The sequence below is a fragment of the Rhinatrema bivittatum genome, chromosome 8, assembly GCF_901001135.1.
Source record: "Rhinatrema bivittatum chromosome 8, aRhiBiv1.1, whole genome shotgun sequence".
Classification (NCBI taxonomy): domain Eukaryota; kingdom Metazoa; phylum Chordata; class Amphibia; order Gymnophiona; family Rhinatrematidae; genus Rhinatrema; species Rhinatrema bivittatum.
The window spans coordinates 161,887,059-161,913,772 of NC_042622.1; the positions used below are offsets into that span (position 1 = coordinate 161,887,059).

Here is a 26,714-nt window from a genome sequence, read left to right on the forward strand (position 1 = left end):
AACTGATGAAAAATAATACTATTTCCCCAGGCAAACACATTCATACTTACATGCTTGAAAACATGAGACAGAATTCGATGCATAAATGACAATTCAGTGAAATGTTTAACATTGTGCAAAGTGAACGGAGGCAGCCAAAATGAGTGGACACCCCTGACATCTAACCGGGCGCTTAAAGTTAGACGTCTGACGAAGTTCGGTTCCCGATGAAGCTTTGGAAAGCTCAGCCCTCGGCCTGGAAGCGATTTCCTGTTTCCTGCGGGAATGTGGAGCCCCCCTCCCGCTGCCGGCGCGGATAAAAGGTGGGAGCTCCGCTCGCAGCCCAGACTCCGGGGGAGCCAGCGCAGAGGTAGGAGACGGGCTGCGGGCGGGCCTCGTCGCTTTTCTCTCTCCTTCCCCTCCAAAGGAGCTTTGATTCCCTTTCCTCTCATTCTCCCACTTCTAAGTCCGTGTTTCTCTGTAGTTTTCTACATTTTGCAAATGATTATCCACAAGCGTAAGAACCTATCGGCCGGCAGCAGTGCAGAAACCGTTAAAAGACGGCCTGGGAGTGCATAATGTAAGCGCAAGAGCCAATGAAAGGGGGGAAAAAAAAAGTCCCAAATCTTTCCAAAACAACCTCGGAATGTGATAACGGGAGAAGAAGAGGACCAGAGACGGGGGCCACTCATGCAGCTCCCGGAAATATTCGGAACGAGTTGCAACAAAAGCAGAAAACGTCTCCCCGGTCATCGTAATCCCTGCGGGTTTGCCAGCCCCGCTGATTATTTTAAATGCATCTCTATATATTTATTCCACCTTTTCCGGCTGGTCCGTCCCACTCAGGCTCTCGATTCAAGTTTGGCCCCGAGGCGCGAGAGGGTGAAGTGGCTTGGCCAAGGTCACGAGGAGCTGCAAACGCTTCCATTTCACGCGAGAAGCTTGCGCTCTGTCAGGGAAGGAATAACCCAGAGCCCCAGCTTTAGAATCGGCCTCAGCCGGACGGAAGGCTGCGAACAACGTGGCAGCGCCGGGAGGTCGTGGGCTCCTGTCCCGAGGGAGCCCCTCGGCCTGGCTGAAGTCTGCTCTTTTTGCCCCAGGCGGAGGCAGATAATGTACCTTGGGAGCAGCCGATGCAAAATAACCGAAAAGCTCCGAGGCAGCCTATCAACGACTTTAGGTGGAGATTCCTCGGCTTCCTATTTAATCTCCATTGTTTGCAGTTTAGGATGGGGAACGATATTATCCTGCTGAATTTCCACCCTATAAGCTTGCTTTTTTATGCTAAGCAATAGTTCATTGCTCTTTCAGTCTGCGCCTGTCGATGAACCTTGCTTTTCTTCTTAACACTGGTGGATGTGCCCTGGAGTCCTAGCCATGCAGCCCTCTGCCCTGGCATTTCCGTTCACGGGAAGATGTCCTTGATAATCCTCCAGCCTGTTACAGTGGGCAGTGTCCTGCTCTGCTGGCATCGTCGGTGTCCATTTCTGGTGCATAGAGATACTGGAGGAGAGGAGGAACAGTCTCTTATTATAAATATGCGCTATAGACCCAATAAATGTTGGGCCCCGAGGAAAGGGAAGGTGTCCATGGTGTAAACCTGATATTGCATGATAGGAAGCTGTCGGTCTGTTCAGAAATTGTGGTTGAAGTTGAGATGCAGGAAATATTTTGGAGTGGGCTAGTCTGCTGCCAGGTTCTACACGCTCTGCTTGATTTCTGGCTCAGGTTTGGGCTGGGAATGGCTGTGGAGGCACCGTTCACAGCCCCTAGGGGCCAGTGTAAGAAACCACGCTGACCTTACATGGCTTTTACCCATGCTTTCCGGTGCTAAGACTAGCGTGAGTAAATGCATGTCGCAGGGTAATGAACTTAGCTATGGCCCTGTAATGCAGGGAAGGTGCACCAGAGGTGGGACTGCTGTGTGTGCTTTTTTTTTTTTTTTTACTGTAGGAAATTTAAATCAGAGCAGGAGTTAAACTTTCCACACTGACGAAATGAAAGGAAATGAACTGGCAGCAACTCTGCACATCAAGAAAATAGTTTCAAAATTTGCTGGCCCAAGAATTGTGAAAGTGCTTCTTTTGGAGCCAGAGGAGAACAGTAAATTTGCAATTGGATCAGCCTATAGCCAGTGAGTTTGAGATTACCCATCTGCAGTTCTTCTACTGCAATTATAGAACATAAGAACATAAGGTTTGCCATACTGGGTCAGACCAAAGATTCATTAAGCCAAGTATCCTGTTTCCAACAGTGGTCAATCCAGGTCACAAGTACCTGGCAGGATCCCAAGAGGTAGATAGATTCCAAGCTGCTTATCCCAAGAATAGGCATTGAATTTCTACAATTCCACTTTAATAATGGTTAATTGACTTTTCCTCCAGGAACTTGTCCAAACCTTTTTTTTTAAATGCAGCTATACCAACAGCTTTCACCATGTCCTCTGGCAATGAATTCCAGAGCTTAATTAAGTGTTGAGTAAAAAAATATTTTCTCCTATTTGTCTTAAATGTATTACCTAGGAACTTCATTGTGTGTCCCCTGGTCTTTATACTTTTCAAAAGCATAAACAACCAATTAACATTTACTTGTTCCACTCCACCCATTATTTTATAGACCTCTATCATATATCTTCTTAGCCGTCTTTTCTCCAAGCTGAAGAGTCCTAACCTCTTTAGCCTTTCCTCATAGGGAAATCTTTCCATCCCCTTTATCATTTTGGTCGCCCTTCTCTGTACTTTTTCTAATTTTTTTTTTGGGATGTGGTGACCAGAACTGCACACAGTACTCAAGATGAGGTCGCACCATGGAGCGATACAGAGGCATTATATGATATTCTCTGTTTTATTCTCCATTCCTTTCCTAATAATCCCCAGTATTCTATTTGCTTTCTTGGCTGCTGCTGCTGCACACTGAGCAGAAGATTTAGCATACTCCCAATGTGGAACCTTGCATTGTTTAGCTATAATTTGGGTTGTTCTTCCCCAAGTGCATCATCTTGCACTTGTCCACATTAAATGTCATTTGCCATTTCCATGCCCAGTCTCCCAGTCTTGCAAAGTCCTCTTGTAATTTCTCACAAACCTCTTGTGATTTAACAACATTATAAAATTGTGAATTATCAGCAAATTTGAATATCTTACTTGTTGTTCCCATCTCTAGGTCATTTATCAATATGTTAAAAAGCAGCAATCCTAGTACAGATCCCCAGGGCACTCACTTTTCTCCATGGAGAAAATTGGCCAATTAGCCCTACTTTCTGTTTTCTTTTAACCAGTTCTCAATCCACAATAGAACATTGCCTCCTATGCCATGTCTTTTTCATTTCCTCAAGAGTCTCTCATGAGGTACTGTTAAACACTTTCTGAAAATCCAGATACACTACATCAACTGACTCACCTTTATCCACATGTTTATTTATGCCTTCAAAAAAATGTAGCAGATTGGTGAGGCCAGATTTCTCTTGGCTAAATCCATGTTGATGTTGTCCCATTAAACTATGTCTGTATATGTATATGTTGTTACGGTCCCGGGCTGTGCCCCGGTCCCTCCACCTACCTCAGGGACGGCCCGGGCCGTTTCGAGGCCTCCTCGGGCCTGCACTTCCTCCAGCGTGTCTCTCCCTCCTCGGAAGAGATGCTGACGATCCGCCATGGCTGGCCCCGACCCCTAGAAGCGCTCACGCAGGGAGGAGTCCATCTTAAAGGGGCCAGCGCGGGAAAACTCAAGCTCTGCCTCGGATGACGTCAGATGCTATCAGGGTATTTAAACCCTGCTTCTGGACATCTTCAGTGTCTTGCAATGAGGTTCACTCAGTCCCCTGAGTTACTAGTTGCGCTTTGGATCATGGATCTTCTCATCTACTTCTGGCTTCCGACTCGGCTTTGTCCATTGACTTCGTCTTCGCTTCCGCCCCTGGTTTTGGTTTTGACTTCTGACTTCTGGCTTCCGACTTGGCTTCGTCCATTGACTTCGTCTTCGCTTCCGCCCCTGGCTTTGAATTTGGACTTCTGGCTTCTGACCCGACTTCATTCCTGGACTCCGACTTCTGCTTCTTCCATCTTCGCAGGTATCTGTTTGTTGCTGGCCCAGGGGATTCTCCTATGTCCCAGCGGCTCGGGCTCTCACGGGCTCCTCCTGGGGGAGCTGCGGGCTTCCGATGTGAAGACTCTTCCAGCCCCCTGGGCCCTGCTGTCCTCATCGACCATCTCTTTGGCCGCTGCCTGGATCCTTAGTCGCATAGGGTCCCACCTAAGTCCAGGAGGTCCGGGTTTCTATGGGTTCCTCCTGGGGGGACCTCGGACTTCCAGTGGTGAAGTCTTCTCTGGAGTCTCTTCAGCGCCGCCTCCTGGCTGTGACACTCACTGTGGCCCCCACAGTGTAACATCTGCTGTCTCAGCCGGCCCATGGGTCCACGACCATAACATATGTTCAGTAATTTTGTTCTTTAGAATAGTTTCACATTTTCCTGGCACTGAAGTCAGGCTCATCTCTTTGTTGTTTCCCAGATCACCCTGGAACCCTTTTTAAAAACAGGTCTTACATTGACCACCCTCCAATCTTCAGGTACTGTAGCTGATTGTAATGATAGTTTTCAAATTACTAACAATAGGTCTGTAATTTTATTTTTCTGTTCCTTCAGCTCTCTGGGATGTATACCATCTGGTCCAGATGATTTGTCCTATTTTATCTTCCAGGTTCCCTGAGATTTGTTTCGGTTCCTCTGAATCATCACCTTTAAATATCACTTCTGGCATGGGTATATGCTTTATATCTTCTTTAGTAAAGATCGAAGCAAAGAATTTATTTAATCTCTCCACTATGACCATGTCTTCCCTTAGTGCCCCTTTTACTCCTTGATCATCTAATGGTCCAACTGACCCCCTAGTAGGCTTTTTACTTTGAATGTACCTGAAAAAGTTTGTATTAGGAAATTTGCTTCCATAGCAAGCTTTATTTCAAATTCTGTTTTTGCCTTTGTGAGGAAGCATGTAAGGAACTCCCTCAGAACACCTTAAAGGACCAAGTTAGAACAGCCACTTTCAGCTCACTTTTTAACCATACTACCAGTCATATGGCCTTCCTTCCAATTTTTTTAATGTGTGGAATACTTCTGGTCTGGGCTTCCAAGATGGTATTTTTAAACAACATCCATGCCTGATGTAAACTCTTGACCTTTGCAGCTGCTTCTTTCAGTTTTTTTCTAACCATTTTTCACATTTTTTCATAGACTGTCTTTGGAATGTTAAATGCAATCACCGTAGATTTCCTATGTGTTTTCCCTTCAGTTATCAAGTCAAATTTGATCATTTTATGATCACTATTGTCAAGTGGCCCCCACATAATGTTTCCTCGCATACCAAATCATGTGTTCCACTAAGAATTAGGGCTAAAATAGCTACCACATTGTTGGTTCTTGTACCAGCTGCTCCATGAAGCAGTCATTTATTTCATCTAGGAACTTTACCTCTCTAGCAAGTCCTGATGTGACATTCACCTGGTTAGTACTGGGGTAATTGAAATCACCCATATGGTAATTTTGCTAATTTTGCTAGCTTCCCTAATTTCTGTTAGCATTTCATTATCTGTCTGTTCATTCTGGCCAGGTGAATAGTAATACACCCCCACTACTATTTTATTCCCCTTTTCACCTGGAATTTCTATCCATAAATATTCAACATTGCATTTTATTTCCTCCAGAACTTTTATCCTGCTTGACTCAATGCTCTCTTTACCATATAGCGCCACCCCTCCACCCATCTTATTATTATTGTGATATAATTTGTATCCTGGTATTACAGTGTTCCATTGGTTATATGCCTTCCACCAGATGCCAGTTATATCTAACTCTTCATTCAGTGCAATGCATTCTAGCTCTCCCATCTTAACATAGTAACAATGGCAGAAAAAGACCAAATGGTCCATCCAGTCTGCCCAGCAAGCTTCCCATGGCAGTAAATGCCGCTCCGTGCAGGTTACTCCATGTTTATGTTTAAGGGCAGTAACTGCCGCTTCATGCAAGTTACCCCCAGGTCCACTACCCCCATGCTATTTTTCATTCTTTCAAATCATCTAGCCTTTAGTGATCCACAGTGTTTATCCAACGCCCTTTGAAATCCTCTAGCCTTTAGTGATCCACAGTGTTTATCCCGTGCCCTTTGAAATCCTCTAGCCTTTAGTGATCCACAGTGTTTATCCCACGCCCTTTGAAATCCTCTAGCCTTTAGTGATCCACAGTGTTTATCCCACGCCCTTTGAAATCCTCTAGCCTTTAGTGATCCACAGTGTTTATCCCGTGCCCTTTGAAATCCTCTAGCCTTTAGTGATCCACAGTGTTTATCCCACGCCCTTTTGAAATCCTTCATGGTTTTAGTGTTCATCACTTCCTCCGGAAGGTCATTCCAGGCATCCACCACCCTCTCCATGAATAAATATTTTCTGACATTGGTTCTAAGTCTTCCTCCCTGGAGTTTCAAATCGTGACCCCTAATTCTACTAAATTGTTTCCTATGGAAAAGGTCTGTTGTTGACCATGGATCATTAAAACCTTTCAAGTATCTGAAGTCTGTATCATCACCCCTGCTCCTCCTCTCCTCCAGGGTATACATATTCAGGTTCTTCAACCTCGCCTCATAAGGCATTCGATGGAGACCACCCACCATTTTGGTCGCCCTTCTCTGGATCGGCAAGTAATTTGAATGTGTGATTTAGACTTCTAGCATTTGTATACAGATATTTAAAAGTGTGTGTTTGTTCTAACAACTTGCTTATGAGGACAGGGGTAATTTGGAATCTTTCTGCTCTGCCTGCTCTTAATAGTTAAAGGCCCCTGGGCTACTATATCATTTATTGCAACCTCTCTATCAGGATGCTCTAACATCCCTGTTTTCTTAGTATCCTTCAAAGATGCATCATTCTGAAACATGTGCTCTGAAATGACTGTCGGCTTTTCCCCATCAACTTGTTTAAAAGCTGCGCTATATCCTTTTAAAAGGTTAGTGCTAGAAGCCTAGTTCTACTCTGGTTAAGGTGGAGCCCATCCTGTCAGAATAGGCACCGCCTTCCTTAGAATGTTCCCCAGTTCCTAACAAATTTAAAACCCTTTTCCCTACACCGACATCTCATCCATACATTGAGACTCTGGAGTTCAGCCTGCCTGTGGGGTCCTGCACATGGAATGGGGAACATTTCTGAGAATGCAGCCTAAGATCCCAAATTTATCCTAAAGATCTCCCTCCTACACTTTCCTATGTCGTTGGTACCCACATGTACCATGACAGTTGGCTCCTGCCTAGCACTCTCTAAATTCTTATCTAGGTAATGTGTGAGGTCCGCTATAGGGGTCTGTAAATCACACATTCAAATTACTTGCCATTATATCCAAGCAAACTGGCCCTGATCAAATTGGCAGCCATAGATTGTGAGTGGGAGCATTGAGAGGAGAGGATCACCTTGCTGGTGGCTGAAGAGAAACAATAAGTACTGCTTGGGGACATTTTAGAACTTAAAAGTTTTGGGGAGAAGTAAACTATTGGGGTATATTCTTTTGTGTGTTTGTATGCTGTATTAAGTAGCTAGTCAGAAGTCAGGCAAAAAACCAGGAGTTTGTGTGTTTGTATTTAACAGCAGATCAGAAGGTAGGCAACAGGTGCAGCTACAAAGGTTAAGAGTATGTAACAGGCATGAACATTGTTTAAAAATACCATCCTAGAAGCACAGTTCAGATGTATTCCACACATTAAGAAAGGTGGAAGGAAGTCCAAACAACTGCCGACATGGTTAAAAAATAAGATGAAAGAGGCTATTTTAGCCAACAGATCGTCATTCAAAAATTATAAGAAGGATCTATAGGAGAAAATAGGGAAAAACATAAGTACTGGCAAGTTAAATGTAAGACATTGGTAAGACAGGCAAATTGAGAATTTGGAAAGAAGTTGGCACAGAGGCAAAAACTCATATTAAAACCTTTTTTAAATATATCTGAAGCAAAAAGCCTGTGAGAAAGTCAGCTGATTAGATGATTGAGGGGTTAAAGGGGCACTTAGAGAAGATAAGGCCATTGCAGAAAGACTAAGCAAATTCTTTGCTTCGGTGTTTATTGAAGAGGATGTTGGGAGATAATCATTCCGGAGATGGTTTCCAAGGATGTTGATTCAGATGAATTGAACTAAACCGTGGTGAACATGGAAGATGTATTTTATTTATTTATTTAGACAGTTTTCTATACCGTTGTATAGACAAAGTCCATCTCTACGGTTCACAGTTTCAATGTTAAAACAGAAAACAGAAATACAAATTCTTATAATTATAAATATAACAATAAATTTAAAACTATAAAAGAGCATAACTAAAAATTATGAGACTAAAAACTTACTACAAGGCTAAAAAAATAAAGAACATACCATATAAAATTGATGTAAACAGATACAAAAATTAAGATCCTGAGCCAGATTGACAAACTGAAGAGTAGTAAATCACATGGACTAGATGGTATTCACCCCAGGTTTCTGAAAGAACTAAAAAATGAAATTTCAGACCTATTACAATTAATTTGTAACTTATTAAAATCATCCATTGTACCTAAAGACTGGAAGGTTGCCAATGTAACCTCGATATTTAAACCGGTGACTTCAGAACTGGGAAAAGTTGTAGAAACTGTTATAAATAATAAAATCACAAAACATTTAGATAGACATGGTTTAATGGGACACCAGCATGGGATTACCCAAGGGAAGTCTTGCTTTATAAATCTCCTACATTTTTTTGAAGGGGTGAATAAACATGCGGACAAAGTTGAACTGGTAGATGTGGTGTATTTGGATTTTCAGAAGGCATTTGACAGAGTCCCTCATGAGAGGCTTCTAAGAAAACTAAAAAGTCAAGGGATAGGAGGCGATGTCCTGTTGTTGATTTCAAATTAGTTAAAAGACAGGGGAAAGAAAGTAGGATTAAATTATCTGTTTTCACAATGGAAAAATGCAAACAGTGGAGTGCCTCAGGGATCTGTACTTGGATATGTGCTTTTTAATATATTTATAAATGATCTGGAAAGGGATACAATGAATGAGGTGATCAAATTTGCTGATGACACAAAATTATGCAGAGTAGTTAAATCTCAAGTGGATTGTGATAAATTGTAGGATGACCTTGTGAGACTGGAAGATTGGGCATCCAAATGGCAGATGAAATTTAACATGGACAAGTGCAAGGTGATGCATATAGGGAAAAATAACCCTTGCTGTATTCACACAACATTAGGTTCTATCTTAGGACTTACCACCCATGAAAGAAATCTAGGCATCATAATGGATAATACATTGAAATTGTCGGCTCAGTGTGCTGTGGTGGTCAAAAAAGGAATTATTAGGAAGGAAATGGCAAATAAAATGGTGGATGTCATAATGCCTTTGTGCCTCCATGGTGAGACCGCACCTTGAATACTGTGTGCAATTCTGGTTGCTGCATCTCAAAAAAGAGATAGTTGCACTAGAGAAAGTGCAGAAAAGGGGGACAAAAATGATAAAGGTCATGGAACAGCTTCCCTATGAGGAAAGGCTAAAGAAGTTAGGGCTGTTCAGTTTGGAGAAGAGACATCTGGGGGGATATGATAGAGGTCTCCAAAATCACTAAAGGACTTGAACAGGTTAATGTAAATCAATTATTTACTCTTTCAGATAGTAGAAGGACTAGAGGGTACTTTATGAAGTTAGAAAGTAGCTCATTTAAAACAGATCAGAGACAATTCTTTTTCACTCAACATATAGTTGAGCCCTGTAATTCATTGCAAGAGGATGTGATTAAGGTAGTTATTGTAACTGGGTTTAAAAAAGGTTTGGATAAGTTCCTAGAAGTCCAAAAATTGCTATTAATCAATAAGGAATAGTAGCGTGGGATCTATTTATTGTTTGGGTACTTGCCAGGTTCTTATGGCCTGGATTGGCCACTGTTGGAAACAGGATACTGGGCTTGATGGACCTTTGGTCTGACCCAGTATGGCATATCTTATGTTCTTATGTTTAAGTTTGCTGGTTACTATGAAAAAAGAAGTTAAAAGATTAGCAGGTTGTTTTAGGGCCAATTTTACTGAACAAGTCTACTTGTTCAGTAATGATGTTTTTTCTGATATCCTGGTATGATATCCTGGTATGATATCCTGGTATGATATCCTGGTATGATATCCTGGTATGAACGCCTTCTTGCCTGCTGATCTGGTACTGTGCACTAACTTGTATATAGTTTCTGTTATAGTTCAACCCCATAGCATATCCCCATAGCATTTACTCATTGATGTTTGTATTTCTTGTAAGGGCTCCTCCCAAATATTATTTATATGTTGCCTAGTTTACTATGTTATCTGTTATTTGTAAGGGCTCCGCCCAATGGTTTTTTGTTCACTGTAAACCGATGCGATGTGCGAACGGTCATCGGTATAAAAGAAACGTTAAATAAATAAATAAATACTTTAGCAGTTGATCATGTGGCGCGAAGAGTTTTGTGGGACAAGTCTGCCTATGTGGCTTCTACTGAAGCCAAGTGTATCTTGTCCTGTCTAAAATATTCCCATTGCTCCCATGACTCTTGTTCAGCTTGGGTACTTTGTCAGCTAAAATCAGATTTTCTGGAAATTTTAACATTCTTAGTAAACATGTTGCTTAGTGAAGGTAAAGTCCCTGAGCAGTGGAAATGTGCTGCGGTTCATCCCCTACCAATGAAAGGAAAATCTGATGCTAGTAATCCCGATTTTTATTGGCCAGTTTCTAACTTGCCTGTCTTGAGCAGCTTGAACGAGAAAGCTGTCCTAGTACATCTTGCTGATTTCTTAGATGAAAATAAGATCTTAAATGTACATAAGGTGGGTTTTCATAAGAACCATAGTAGTGAAACCTCTTTAGTTCACTTTATGACTCCCTTTTACATCATACTGACCAGGGGCCTTCATGCATTATGCTTTTCTTAGACCTCTTCACAGCTTTTGATATGGTTACACAGACTTTCTTCCATAGGGATCGGTGGGTTGGTGCTGGAATGGTTCTGTGGGTTCTTATCTAATCATTATCAGTGGCTGCTCCTTGACCTGGCGTTCAGTATAAGCTGGAGCTCCACAAGGCTCTGCCATCTCCTCTATACTTTTTAATATTTATATGCTGCCTTTGCGTAATACCATATCAAAATGAGACACTGGATTTAAGATCTACGTGACAACATACAGACCGTTTGGTAAACATGATGAAATTTTGTTAGACTGTCGAGCTCTCTGCGGCGTCAGGAAGAATTGTTTCTCTCTCAGTATAGTAAGTCAGAGGCTTTATTGGTTGCCATCCTACATCAGAAATTCTTCTGCCTGCCCTGCCTATTGCTGGGGCACCTATTAAGATTTTGTCTTGGGTTCTTGATTTAAGGGTTTTACTCCATCTCCGCCTTTCTCTAACATCACAGTCTTAAATCCTGCTTTTTACAAATTTCAGTTGGTAAGGTGCTTAAAATATGTGCTTTTTTGAGCAAGATTTCCAAGCTTTAGCCATCACTTCTTTAGATTATTTTAATTCATTATGGGGTAGATTTTAAAAGAAGTGCGCGCGCATGTTATAAAATCTGAGGTCGGCGCATGCAAGGGGGTGCACAATTGTGCACCTTGTGTGTGCTGAGCCGCGCTGCCTTCCTCCGTTCCCTCCCAAGCTAGGTTGAGAGAACATTGCACAAACCTCATCTTTGTGTGAGTTTCCTCACTCCGAAGGTCATCAAATCTTCACAAGAGAGCACTGTTCTGTTCGTGTATCTTACTTTGAATGTCAAAGTGGCCCCTAACCCCTGCATTAATACCTAAACCTCACCTCGAGTGACTGGGTGGGCCTCATATAGAGATATAAATACCTACCTAGTAGGGAGGTGCTCGCTTGCTCACTCTCTCTCCTTCCCTCCCCCCCCCCCCCCCCCAATCCCCCATGGTTGTAGGGCCAAAGGTTATTGCAGTTTGCACTAATACCTATGCAAAGTGCTAAGACAGCACACTTTGTGATAAACTGCCTATTACCATAAAACACACCGCTTTTCCTATCACATGCGATATTTAGTGCATTTTAATGAATAAATAAAGATGTAAAATTTGCCAGCAGAATGTGATGTGAAGCTTTGCATAGTGCTGCTGGCATGTTTTCCAGTAACCTACATTTGGTCATTGGGAGTTACTGCAGAAAATGCTGACAAAATTCCTGTGCTGCACCTGCATACCATCCCCACTTAGGGGCGGATTTTAAATGCCCTGCGCGTGTAAACCCGGCCGGATTTACGCGCGCAGGGCCCTCGCGCGCCGGTGCGCCTATTTTGCATAGGCCACCGGCACGTGCAGAGCCCCGGGACGCGCGTAAGTCCTGGGGCTTTGTAAAAGGGGCGTGTCAGGGGCGTGCCCGGAGTGACGTGGCGTTTTGGGGGCGTGTTGCGCGTGACGCGGCATGGTTTCGACGCGGGCGTGGTTTCGGCCCGGGGGTGTTCCAGGGGCGTGGCCGCGGCCTCTGGACCAGCCCCCAGGACCAGAACACGGAGCAGGGCTGCCGGCCGGCGCGCGTAACTTTGCCGACAAAGGTAGGGGGGGGTTTAGATAGGACCGGGGGGATGGGTTAGGTAGGGAAAGTGAAGGGAAGGTGCGGGGGGGTGGAGGGAACAGGCAGCGCGCGTTGGGCTCGGTGCAAGCAGGTTGCACAAATGTGCACCCCCTTGCGCGCACCGACCCCGGATTTTATAAGATACACGCGGCTACGTGCATATCTTATAAAATCCAGCGTACTTTTGTTCGCGCCTGGTGTGCGAACAAAAGTATGCGCTCGCGTATGTTTTTAAGATCTACCCCTTAGTCTATCCTGGGAAATCAGTCCCAGTGTTTTAACTAAAAATGCCTTTGGATTCAAGAACCATTAAGCAAGCAGAGAGGGCATGAGAAACACTGCTCTGAAATGTTTAAGACACTCAGAAGAATCCCTGTTAACTTTTTGTCAAAACATTTTGGCCAGTACTGTGCTGAAAGATTGCACCATTCTGTACTGGTCTAGTCCTACGTTGGACGTATCTTTTTGGCACAGATTTGCAATTCGATGGCATGAAAATGGTTCCTGAGTAAAAAGAAAGCATGCTTTTCACATTTCATATTTTTTATCCTCTCGGGGCATTTGCATGCCATGGTTTTGTACTGTGAGAGTAAAATAAAACCCGTGCAAAAATTATCCTCTGATTTTAGCACAAATTGTCTTACATCAGCTCTTTAGGGTGGAATGAGTCCCAGTTATCCCTCAGTGATGACACTGACTTGATAAACCTCAGGCCGTCTTTCTGTCTGATGATAGATGGGAGAATATTTCTGTCCTAAGTAAAGGGGGTTGAGGGATGAGGTATTAGCATAACTCACCTAGGCCTGCTCCACACCTCTCTGCCCAACAGACGTATAATAACTGCGTTATTAGCAATAGCCAGCCAGCATGCAAGTGGCAGAAATGTGACGAAGGTTTTAAATTTGGTTTTATAATATGTTAGAATGTACGATAAGACCATTCACCAACCTTAATTTATGTGCCTACATGTAAACCGTTGCGATGGTATTTAACTTAGCGACGGCATAGAAAAGTTTTAAAATAAATACATAACCTATTTATATGTGTTTATGTTTTGTGTCTGTATCTCTGAAATCTATTTCTGTCCTTACTTCAGGTCTCACCATGAAGTCCTTCCTGTTTTTTCTGTGCATTGGATCCTTGCTTTGCCCCAGCAGCACCCAAGATGCCGAAAGACAGGAGGTGAGCTGCCCCACCCCTTTGCAGAAAAGCCAGGGCGCATGGGGTGGGATAGCAGGAGGGGCAGCGAGAGAGGATGTTTCAAGGGGACTCAAGAAGATGAAAGACTAGTTCTCCGTATGAGATACATAAGAAGGGCCAGGCTGGGTCAGACCAAGGTCCATCGAGCCCAGCATCCTGTCTCCAACAGTGACCAGTGCAGGTCACAAGTACCCAGCAGATTCTCAGTTGTTGATTTATTCTTTTGATCCCACCCCCAGGGTTAAGCGTTGGCTTTCCCAAGTCTGCCTGGCTAATAACTGGTTGTGGACTTTTCCTTCAGGAACTCCTCCAGGCCTCTTTTGAACCCCACTGTGTTGGTTGCTTTCACCTCGTCCTCTGGCATCAGATTCCAAAGCTTGATTGTGCGCTGAGAGACAACATCTCCATCGTTCATACCAGATCCCAATGCACTTTAAAATGACAGCCATTTCTAGAGTGGATGTGGACACAGATAAATGAGATGAGAGAACAGGGATATTATAGCTAAACCTCACAGACTTGTTCGCTTGTATGCGTTGTTTTTAATCTATAATACAGTAAATCTGTTCCTCACACAGAGGGCTTTCTTGGCTTATGGGCGAATAAAATTGATAAGTAAATATTCATTTAAAACATTTATAGTCCACCTCCCTCAATCACAGATTGGTGGATTACAGTAAAAGCATAAATATTTGCAGGAAAAATGAAAACTGCACAGCATATACCGACAACAGCTTAAAGAAGAATTTTAGAGTCATTACATCGTCTTTTGCAGAGTCATAAAACGATTAATAAATGACAGCTTTATCACTAAAACTAGAAAGGGAATTAGGGGAAGGTCTGTGTAAATGGATGGGTCTTCAGTTTTCCCTTCTTCTCGAAGCTCTAATGGAAGTGGGGACAATTTTTTTCTGAGCGAGAACTCGCTTCCAAGGCCTCTGCAACCAGCTCCCTTTAAATGAAGGGGCAGAAAAGCAATTGCTTATTTGCTGTGCGCAGAGCACACCCCGGGATATACAAGTAAGCAATTCTTTTAGGTGTAAGGGCCAGCTAGGGTGTCCCAGCTGCCTGGTTTTCCACCGGGCAGCCCGGTTTTGCAGCTTGCTGTACAGTGTCGGTTTGACTCTTCCCCCCTCTCTCCTCTGCCTCTCCCACAGCTGTGCCGCACTCGTTCCTGCTTCGCGCCGTCCTCCTGGGAGTCGCAGAGGACGAGGAGAGTCGAACCGAGTCTCAAAGGCAAAATCTACTCTCGATTTGAAAGGGAAAAAGAGGGGAGGGAGAGGTTCGGCTGTGGCCGCCCTCCCCCCCCCTCCCCAAGTGTATGGTCCTGCTCCATGGATAGGTTGGCAGCCCCTAGGGCCAGCCTTCTTGTAGTGATTTAAAGAGCAGCGCTAACAAGTTAAACTGGACTCCAGATGTGAGTTGGGGAGCCGGTGAAGTCCTTTCAGATAAGGAGTAACATGCTCTCTCTGTATTCTCACTAAACTATTTCCTAGAGCAAACCCAGGAAGAAAGTGTACAGAAAATGACAGGCTGCAGGTGATGGTCTCCCTCTGTCTCTTTCACTATCCAGGAGTCTGGACCAGCAGATGAGGAGGATCCTTTCTACAAGAGTCCAGTGAATAAGCTGGCGGCTGCGGCATCCAACTTTGGATACGACCTTTATCGCCAGCAGGCCAGCAAGAATCCCACTGCCAGCATCTTGATGTCACCCTTGAGTGTGGCCACTGTTCTGTCCAGCCTGTCCCTAGGTAAATTCACCCCAGACTTCCTTCTCCTGGAGGTGTCTGTGAGACTCCAGCCTTTGGAAGGATGTTCATTATTCTCTTCTTGGCATGTTTTACAGGGGCTGAACAGCGGACAGAGTCTCTAATTCATCGAGCTCTCTTCTATGACCTTCTCAATAACTCAGAGGTTCATGCTACCTACAAGGAGCTCATTGCCGCCCTGCAGTCCCCAGAAATGAACCTGAAAACAGCATCTCGCATCCTCTTGGAAAGAAGTAAATTGCAAAGCGACTTCATGCATCCTCCGTTAGAGGAAATCATGAAGTTTCATAGAGGGGGAAGAGAGGAGGATGGAGCATGCAAGAAAGAGAGGACACTGAGCACCTGTGCAGTGGGAAGGGGGATCACCATATGAGGTTAGGCAGTGACCCCAAAGCAAGGGATGAAAGTGAATTGCACTACATTCACCTTTTTGGTCATAGGTGCATGAGATTAGCTGGCTCATTGGTTGACATGAAGAAAGCATTTAAGTCTATCGTCTTGGCAGGGAGGGGTCACATGCTGTTTTGAGGAATGTTGGTCAAGGAGGCGTTGCATGCTGCTTTGGGTAGGTGGTGATGAGGGAAGAGGGCCACATGGTGTGTTCGAGGGGCTGGAAGGCTCACATATTGCTTTGTGGGTACTGGTGATGGAGGGGTAATTTGTTGTTTTGGGGGGTGCTGGTGCAGAAGAGGTCACATGCTTTTGGTGGATAGTGATGAGGGAAAGGCCACATAGTGCTTTGGGGGGTGCTGGAGAGGGAAGGGGTTACAAGCTGCTTTGGGGTGCTGGTGATGGAGTTACAAGCTGATTTAGAGGATTCTGGAGGGGGTCACATGCTGCTTAGCGGTGCTGGTGAGTGAGGGGTCACATACTGCTTTGGGGTGCTGAGGGAGGGGTCACATGCTGCTTTGGGGGTGCTTGTGAGGGAGGGGTCACATGCAGCTTTAGGGTGCTGATGGGTAAGAGGGACCAAATACTGTTTAGGGGTGCTGGTGAGGGAGTGGATCAGTACTGCTTAGGGGTGCTGGTGAGGGAGGGTCATATGCTGCTTTGAAGGGTGCTGGAGGGGATCACATACTGCTTTGGGGGTACTGGTGAGGGAGGGGTCACATATTACTTTGGGGTGCTGGTGGAGGAGGGGGATCACATGCTGCTTTGGAGGGTGCTGGAGGGGGGTCACATACTGCTTTGGGGGTACTGGTGAGGGAGGGGTTACATTGCTTTGGGGGTGCTGGTGGAGGAGGGGGATCACATGCTGCTTTGGGGGTGTTGGTGAGGGAGGGGTCATATACTGTTTTGGGGTGCTGACGGGGGAGGGGGTTCTAATGTTGCTTTGGCGTGTGCTGGAGGGGATCACATAGTGCTTTGGGGTGCTTGTGAGGGAGGAGATCACATGGTGCTTTGGGGTGCTGGTGGGGGACAGGTCACATGTCTTGGCTTTAGCAATTTGAGGCAGATGAGATTTGGTCTGTTTTATGCATTTTCTCTGCCCTCAGAACTGCGTCCAAAATTGGATTTTTTGAATCTGGTGGAAAAATTCTATGGTGCCCGGCCCAAGGTTCTGAGTGGGAACCCTCGGCTGGACCTTCAGGACGTGAACAGCTGGGTGCAGCAGCAGACGGGGGGAAAAATCCTCAAGTTTCTGAAAGAAATCCCAAGCCAGGTGAACATTCTTCTCCTCAGCGCTGCAGCCTTCCGAGGTAAGAGAGGGGCGGGCCTGCTCACCTTCAACCCCCCAAAAAGGACTGTCCAAAGTGGCGTACCACCGCAGACATTATAAAACCACTTACCAAGACAGGGAAAGGCTATTCTATTCAAAACGAAACACATTGAAAATAAAGAACTGCTTAACAATCCAAAAATGACCGTGGCAGGTGATGCCTGATAGATTACCCAGTTCATCGAGAGATTGAGCCATTGGATGCATCTGACGAAGTGGATGCTCCTTGCAAGCTCAGGCTTCAATACCCTGTTTATTCCTGTTGTAATGGATGTAAGGGTGAAAATGTAAAACCAACATTGCCTGTATGTCTACTGGGGTGCATGACTGTAGGTTGTGAGCCCTCTGCGAACAGGAAGATACCTGCAGTACCTGAATGTAATCTGCTTTGAAAGTGGGATAAAAAAATAAATAAATAAATAAATAAGACGTCATGGGAAGAACCGAGTCTTGAGCTTCTTAGGGATGGCCAAATAGTTTGTCTCCAACCTGACCTCAGTAGGCAATGTAAGTCACAGGAGGGGGTGCCACTAATCAGAGATGCAGTCACTGTCTACTTCTTGCCTCCTCTACTTTTCTTTTACTCATTAAAGGTCACTGGGCGTCCAAGTTTGATCAGAAGCTGACAACCCTGCGCACGTTTCAGTTGGATGAGCAGAGGTCTATCAGGGTCCCGATGATGTCAGCCGTGAACACCGTCATTAAGTACGGGCTGGACTCTGATTTCGACTGCAAGGTGAGCGGCAGGAGGCTGGAGGTCGTCACAGGATCTCCAGGGCACGGACATCACTGGTGCTGCCCCCAGCCTCTCCTTACAAGCCCCCAGTTTTTGGCAATGGGCAACTCTACCCGTGGGGGTGAATGCAATATCACGCGCCCAGAAAACGGGCATCCAACCTGGACGCATGGTTTTTTGAATGCATGCACATCCCTTCTCTTGGGTGCTTGATGTAATACTCAAATGAGCTGGTGCGCCAAAAGGGACGCGCAGTGGATAAATTGCGCATCCCTGGTGCGTCCATGGCATCGAGCGCTCAGGAGAAGTGGCTGTCAGCAGGTGAGGAAAACTGACACTCAGTTTTCTGAGCATCTGTTTTCCTAACCCGTGCATAGGGAAATGGACGCTTGTTAATTGATCTTCGCTTTTCCTAACTTGACCGCTGTCAAGAATTATTATTTTTTTTCATATTGCAGCTTTCTGTGGCTCTTTTTGCCTAGCACTGCAACAGTATTAAGTAGGAGGAACCACAGAAAAGCTGGATTTTTTTTGCTTTTCTGAGCATGGCTTGCGGTGCCTCAAAACACCAGCTCTGGGTTGGCGCTAATTGTTGAGGGTTAAAATGTGCGTGGCGGGTGCCAATGGAGGTACTAGCTAATAGCCTCCATCAACCTGGCATTTGCATGTGATGAGCGCTATTAGCTAGGTACTGGCTTCGACGTGCATTTTGAATGCGCGGATCCCGAAATTGCATTGGCCCCTTAATATTTTTCCTTTTTGAGATTGCTCAGCCACTTCAAAGTAGATTTCATTCAGGTATTTCCCTCTCCTCTCTGGGTTTATAATCTAAGGGCCTGATTTACTAAGGCTTTTCTCCCATTTTGCATGTTTGGGAAACAGCTTAGGAAATCCGGTTCTAAATTTTCCCCTGAGGCAATGGAAGATGAAGTGACTTGGCTAAAGTCACAAAGACTGAATGTGAGAAAAAAAGTCTGACTTTCCGGGTTTGCAGCCTGCTGCTCCACAGACTCTCTGTCCTAGGCCCTTCAATAGAAAGTGCAACTTCAGGGAAGAATTAAATTGGGTCCAATGTGTGCCCTGGGGTAGGGTTAGGTGTGTATTATGAGTTAGTCTGGGATTAGAACAGATGTTCTCTGTATTTTTTGGGGGATGCAAAAAAAAGAGAGATGCCAAGTGTCCTCAAAAGATTTATTAATAAAACAATATTCCGTAATTGCCCAACTCTAGGCCTGAGTTTCGCCCAGTGGGGGGCTGCTTCAGGGGCTGTTAAAAGCAGATTATATCAATACACAAGATGCACTTTTAGTACTCTCATGCCTCATTCAATTGATAATAAAACAATGCTGGCTGGTCAGTACGTATTTTATTGGTGCGCTCTTTCAAGGTTTTCCGTAACGACACTCTTGAACTTGTAACAATGTACACACTTCAATTTCTGTCATTCGGACTGGCTCAAAAAAACAGCACAGAGCATTTGTGTTTGATAACAGTGGGAGACCTATGGGACATTGACTTCGATGTATTCCATTAATGTCCCGACGCTGAAAACCGCTTCAGATTTAATCGTGCATATATTCTAATTCACAGACTGACATTAATTAATTTGAAAATTTGGGACAGAAATAGAAGGCCTGGGCTGTGAGTATTCTGGGTTGGGCTGGGATTAGAACGGATGTTCACTGTATTTCTTGGGACAGAAATAGAAGGCCTGGGCTGTGAGTATTCTGGGTTGGGCTGGGATTAGAACGGATGTTCACTGTATTTCTTGGGACAGAAATAGAAGGCCTGGGCTGTGAGTATTCTGGGGTGGGCTGGGATTAGAACGGATGTTCACTGTATTTCTTGGGACAGAAATAGAAGGCCTGGGCTGTGAGTATTCTGGGTTGGGCTGGGATTAGAATGGATGTTCACTGTATTTCTTGGGACAGGATTAGAAGGTGTGTGCTGTGAATATTCTGGGTTGGGCTTGGATGAGAACAGATGTTCACTGTATTTTCTGGGACAGGATTAGATGTTCATTGTATTTTCTGGGACAGGATTAGAAGGTGTGTGCTGTTGAGTATTCTGGTTGGGCTGCGATTAGCACAGATGTTCACTATATTTCTTGGGATAGGAATAGAAGGTCTTTGCTGTGAGTATTCTGGGCTGGGATTAGAACAGATGTTCTCTGTATTTCTTGGGACAGGATTAGAAGGTGTGTGTTATGAGTATTCTTTGTAGGACTGGAATTAGAATGTGGGTCTAGTGAGTGTCCTTGGGGAGGATTAGAAGGTGGGTGCTGGGAATATTTTGGATGGGCTAGGATTAGAATGTGTTTCCAGTTAGTGCCCTGGGAGAGGAATAGAACCTGGCTCAGTGAATGTCTCTCTCTTTGCAGATCGTTCAGCTCCCTCTGACTGGGGGGATCAGCATCATGTTCTTTTTACCCAATGAAGTCACCCAGAATCTGACACTGATTGAAGAGGGTTTGACCTCAGAATTTGTGCATGACATAGCTAAAGCACTACATCCTGTCAGTCTGGTCTTCAGCATGCCGAAACTGAAGCTGAGCTACGAGGCCGACCTGGGCAGCACGCTGCAGGAGATGAGTATGTGCTTAAGACTGCACTGTCAACACGAGTGCTTTCCCTTTAGATGAGGGTCACTACAGAACTGGAAGTTTCACAGCTGGAGGACTTTAAGATGCTGAGACTGGGGTGTCTCTCAGAGGGCAGACAGCTGCAGCCTGAGGCTGATTCCATAACAAAGGCACCAGATGGAAGGGAGCACTAGCCATGGAAAACGGACTGAATCCGGTGAGATAATGGATGAACAGAATCAGAAACAGAGAAGAGTAGATAGATATTTGAGTTAGGGACCAGGATGACCTAGTGATTAGCAAAAGCAGTGCAAGAAAGCCAAATGTTAGGTAGGAGAGAGGAAAAGATGGGGTGGGGAGACAGGAAAGGACCCTGCCATTATCATCTGTCATTAAAAATAACCTCTTTTTTTGTGTGTTTCCTCTTCTCTTCCACCCTCAGGGCTTCGGTCTCTCTTCTCCTCACCCACCTTTACCAGCCTCTCTGCCAGGCCCTCAAAGCTGTCACAGGTGAAGCACAAAGCAATGCTGGAGCTCAGCGAAGAGGGTGCAGGAGATGTCACCTCACCTGGGGTCTCCAGCCACCTCACCTTCTCCTTGGACTACCACATGAGCAGGCCATTCCTCTTTGTTACGACCCACGACGAAACGGGGGCCCTCCTTTTCATTGGCAAAGTGATGGACCCTAGGGGCTAGCACGCTAATGACCGTCACCGTCAACAAGTGATATAGCTTCAACATTTTACTTTTGGGATGTCCTGAAAAATCATCTGCTGAACATTAGAATTAAAGCTATAATCCTAGATGGATTCTTCAAAATACCATCAAGCCTATCTCTTCTGGTCTTATTCCTAGCTTGGCATCATTGCTAGCCTAATGTATTATATGTTTTGTATTTCAATAGTTTCTTCTAATAAAGCAGGGCAAGTCTTATTGTAGCTACAGCTCAGTTTATAAAACCTTCTTGGAGTCTGCCCTCTAGTCATCTGCGCTGTGTTCATGCTTTTTTATCAGTGTGACTGACTGCATGGGGCTGTTCACACTTTGCCTGTATCAGTGTGACTGTCTTCACAGGGATGTTCACGGTTTCCCTGTATCACTGTGACTGCATGGGGATGTTCATGCTTTCCCTGTATCACTGTGACTGTCTGCACGGGGATGTTCATGCTTTCCCTGTATCAATGTGACTGTCTGCACGGGGATGTTCATGCTTTTTATCAGTGTGACTGTCTGCATGGGGATGTTCATGCTTTCCCTGTATCAGTGTGACTGTCTGCACGGGGATGTTCTTGCTTTTCCTGGTTCAGGGTGACTGCATGGAGATGTTCATTCTTTCCCTGGATCAGTGTGACTGTCTGCACGGGGATGTTCATGCTTTTTATCAGTGTGACTGTCTGCATGGGGATGTTCATGCTTTCCCTGTATCACTGTGACTGCATGGGGCTGTTCACACTTTGCCTGTATCAGTGTGACTGTCTTCACAGGGATGTTCACGGTTTCCCTGTATCACTGTGACTGCATGGGGATGTTCATGCTTTCCCTGGATCAGTGTAACTGTCTGCACGGGGATGTTCATGCTTTCCCTGTATCAGTGTGACTGTCTGCATGGGGATGTTCATGCTTTCCCTGTATCAGTGTGACTGTCTGCACGGGGATGTTCTTGCTTTTCCTGGTTCAGGGTGACTGCACGGAGATGTTCATGCTTTCTCTGTATCAGTGTGAGTATCTGCACGGGGATGTTCATGCTTTCCCTGTATCAGTGTGAGTATCTGCACGGGGATGTTCATGCTTTCCCTGTATCAGTGTGACTGTCTGCACGGGGCTGTTCATGCTTTCCCTGTATCAGTGTGACTGTCTGCATGGGGCTGTTCATGCTTTCCCTGTATCACTGTGACTGCACGGGGATGTTCATGCTTTCCCTGTATCAGTGTCACTGTCTGCACAGGGATGTTCATGGTTTCCCTGTATCACTGTGACTGCATGGAGATGTTCATGCTTTCCCTGTATCAGTGTGACTGCACGGGGATGTTCATGCTTTCCCTGTATCAGTGTGACTGTCTGCACGGGGATGTTCTTGCTTTTCCTGGTTCAGTGTGACTGCATGGAGATGTTCATTCTTTCCCTGGATCACTGTGACTGTCTGCACGGGGATGTTCATGCTTTCCCTGTATCAGTGTGACTGTCTGCACGGGGATGTTCATGCTTTCCCCGCATCAGTGTGACTATCTGCACGGGGATGTTCATGCTTTCCCTGTATCAGTGTGACTGCATGGGGATGTTCATGCTTTCCCTGTATCAGTGTGACTGCACGGGGATGTTCATGCTTTCCCTGGATCAGTGTGACTGTCTGCACGGGGATGTTCATGCTTTCCCTGTATTAGTGTGACTGTCTGCACGGGGATGTTCATGCTTTCCCTGGATCAGTGTGACTGTCTGCATGGGGATGTTCATGCTTTCCCTGGATCAGTGTGACTGCATGGGGATGTTCATGCTTTCCCTGGATCAGTGTAACTGTCTGCACGGGGATGTTCATGCTTTCCCTGGATCAGTGTGACTGTCTGCACGGGGATGTTCATGCTTTCCCTGGATCAGTGTGACTGCATGGGGATGTTCATGCTTTCCCTGTATCAGTGTGACTGTCTGCATGGGGATGTTCATGCTTTCCCTGGATCAGTGTGACTGTCTGCACGGGGATGTTCATGCTTTCCCTGGATCAGTGTGACTGCATGGGGATGTTCATGCTTTCCCTGGATCAGTGTGACTGTCTGCACGGGGATGTTCATGCTTTCCCTGGATCAGTGTGACTGCATGGGGATGTTCATGCTTTCCCTGTATCAGTGTGACTGTCTGCATGGGGATGTTCATGCTTTCCCTGGATCAGTGTGACTGTCTGCACGGGGATGTTCATGCTTTCCCTGGATCAGTGTGACTGCATGGGGCTGTTCATGCTTTCCCTGTATCAGTGTGACTGGCTGCACGGGGATGTTCTTGCTTTCCCTGTATCAGTGTGACTGGCTGCACGGGGATGTTCTTGCTTTCCCTGTATCAGTGTGACTGTCTGCACGGGGATGTTCATGCTTTCCCTGGATCAGTGTGACTGCATGGGGATGTTCTTGCTTTCCCTGGATCAGTGTGACTGGCTGCATGGGGATGTTCATGCTTTCCCTGTATTAGTGTGACTGTCTGCACGGGGATGTTCATGCTTTCCCTGGATCAGTGTGACTGGCTGCACGGGGATGTTCTTGCTTTCCCTGTATCAGTGTGACTGGCTGCACGGGGATGTTCATGCTTTCCCTGTATCAGTGTGACTGGCTGCACGGGGATGTTCATGCTTTCCCTGTATCAGTGTGACTGGCTGCACGGGGATGTTCTTGCTTTCCCTGTATCAGTGTGACTGGCTGCACGGGGATGTTTATGCTTTCCCTGGATCAGTGTGACTGCATGGGGCTGTTCATGCTTTACACCTGCATGGAGCACTGATGCTAATCTGCTCTGTAATTACTCCTGCTTTACATGTACATTTGCAATGCTTATGTATAGCCTCTAGCTTTGCGTTTTTGAGTCAGTGACCAAGCCAGCATAAAACCCTCTTAAATTGAATAAACACCAGAAATGAAAAAGGGCCTTAAACAATAATCTTCATTAAGAACCAATTACTGTAATTACAAATGTTTTGCCTAGTAATGGCCTCCCTTTCTTTCCTGCCCAGCCCCCTCCTCTCACCATGAAAACTTTCTTCCCTGGCTTGGCTATGGCTCTGCATACTCCTAAGTGCAGTCGGGGTTTATTTTGCTGCACATCCCCGGCTGAGGCAGGTCTCTATTTCTTGTGTGGTGATCTTTGGCTTCAGTGGGATTGGGGCAGATTGATGGTGGTTAAAAGGAGGCTGACACTGCTTTACATGGAACCCTGGGCGGGCATTGTTTTATTTTGGGTCTGATCAATGCCCCTGCTGTACCAAATCCATCTCACACCCTGAATGCATGCCCAAGCTGCTCCTCTGTCATGGTTATCTTGTTCTATACTCAGTTCTGTACTGCACCCCACCACCCCATCTGCACTTGACTTACACTTAGTTTTGTACTGACCCTTTGCTGTGTCCAAGTTTTACTCCCTTCCCCTCCATGATAGATGCGACCTACAGCCCTCGGGCCATGCCCAAGCTGCACTCTTATCTTACACCAACTCCACCATCTACCTGGCTTGTGCGCTACTTTACATTGCTGCTGCATATAAGCACAAAACAGATATGAATTATTCAGAAAGGAATGGAGAAGATCATAGCATTCGATTTGCTGTTTTAAGTATTGCAGCACACCGAGCTAAGGATTTCCACTTATCGTCCACAAGCACTTGAACTAGAAAATAATATTCAAACTAAACATTTAAATGGCTAACCTGGAGTGAGCTGGATAACTTGGATAAGGTGTGAGTTATCCATCTAAATGGCTTTGAATATTGACGGTACAGCTCCCCTGTGAGGAAAGGCTAAACAGAGCTCGTCAGCTTAGAACAAAAGACAACAAAGGAGATATGAGAGAAGTTTATTTACTCTTTCATATAGTTTCATGGAGTGGTCCCTAGTTCTTGTACTAACAAACTGCAAATTTAAAGCAAAATGGAGAAAGTATTTTTCCTCTTCATCCACCCAGAGGGTTATGCTCACTGACACCAGGAGATGGAGACAGAGATGAACAAGCTCACTGCTCTCACTTCTTATATGCATCTGTGCTGACCTCAGCCTGCCAGTATTCTCTGGCTCTGGCAGATGGTAGGCAAATGTCCTGTGCTGTGGCCTGTGAGGCTAAAAAGGAATCCAAATTTAAAATTTGGAAGAGAATCTTGAGGTGAAAGTCTTGTTCTCATTCGCTCAGTTGAATGGGATCCTAGATTTAGACTCAGGAATTTGAGAATTCAGTGGCTCCAGAGGGAATGCCTAGCGCTTCCTCCTTCTGGGCAGTGCAGGAAGTGTCCAGGGCAGCTGTCTTCTGCCTCCTTTTTCCTTCTCCCCTCCCTCTTTCGCCTTATTCCCCCTTCTGGATCTTTTACAGGTGCAGTGCTCCTTTAATTCTTTGTGCTGGCCAGGTCACTCAGCCATAAAGTAAAAAAAAAAAAGACATACTAAGGGGGGGGGGGGGGGGTGTCCACTCTGGGTACTAACAGGGGGAGGGGTACCATTGCTGCGGTCTCACTCAGATGCACAAAAGTAACATGGTGGCAGGGTTCCTACTCCCTGCCAGCAAAAGCAAGGCCCTGCGGTGCCATGGCCCTTGCTCCACAGCCGGCAGAAGAGGCCCTACCATGCCACTGGCATTTCCTCCGAGCCGCCGGCACATAAAGAAGCCCTGCCGTGCCACTGGCCTTTCCCCTGAGCCAGCGGTAGAAGAGGCCCTGCAGAACCACTGGTGTTTCCTCCAAGCCAGCGGCAGACGAAGAAACCCTGCCGTGCCGCCCGCCTTTCCCGGAGTTGGTGGCAGATGAAAAGGCCCTGCTCTGCAGCCAGCCACCGCAGAAGAGGTCTAAAATGTCTGTGAGAGAGCAAGAGATTGGCCCTGTGAGAGTGACTGTGTATGAGAAAGTGTGTGTGTGTGTGTATATGTATGTATGAGAGGGTGCCTGTGTGTGTGTATATATATGTATGAGAGGGTGCCTGTGTGTGTGTATCTATATGTATGAGAGGGTGCCTGTGTGTGTGTATATATATGTATGAGAGGGTGCCTGTGTGTGTGTGTATATGTATGTATGAGAGGGTGCCTGTGTGTGTGTATATATATGTATGAGAGGGTGCCTGTGTGTGTGTATATGTATGTATGAGAGGGTGCCTGTGTGTGTGTGTATATATATGTATGAGAGGGTGCCTGTGTGTGTGTATCTATATGTATGAGAGGGTGCCTGTGTGTGTGTATATCTATATGTATGAGAGGGTGCCTGTGTGTGTGTATATGTATGTATGAGAGGGTGCCTGTGTGTGTGTATATATATGTATGAGAGGGTGCCTGTGTGTGTGTATATATATGTATGAGAGGGTGCCTGTGTGTGTGTGTATATATATATATGTATGAGACGGTGCCTGTGTGTGTGTGTATATATATATATGTATGAGACGGTGCCTGTGTGTGTATATATATGT

General features: G+C 45.5%; 1 protein-coding gene across 1 annotated transcript; it reads left to right on the forward strand.

Annotated features, from left to right (window-relative positions):
• Positions 1-221: 221 nt before the first annotated feature.
• On the forward strand, positions 222-21,571 carry SERPINF1 (serpin family F member 1). Its single transcript, XM_029612421.1, has 8 exons — positions 222-349; positions 13,675-13,760; positions 15,352-15,529; positions 15,625-15,780; positions 17,044-17,247; positions 17,861-18,003; positions 20,384-20,594; positions 21,027-21,571. The coding sequence occupies exons 1-8, from the start codon at positions 265-267 to the stop codon at positions 21,278-21,280; spliced, it is 1,317 nt and encodes a 438-aa protein (XP_029468281.1). The 5' UTR covers positions 222-264; the 3' UTR covers positions 21,281-21,571.
• The last annotated feature ends 5,143 nt before the right edge of the window (positions 21,572-26,714 follow it).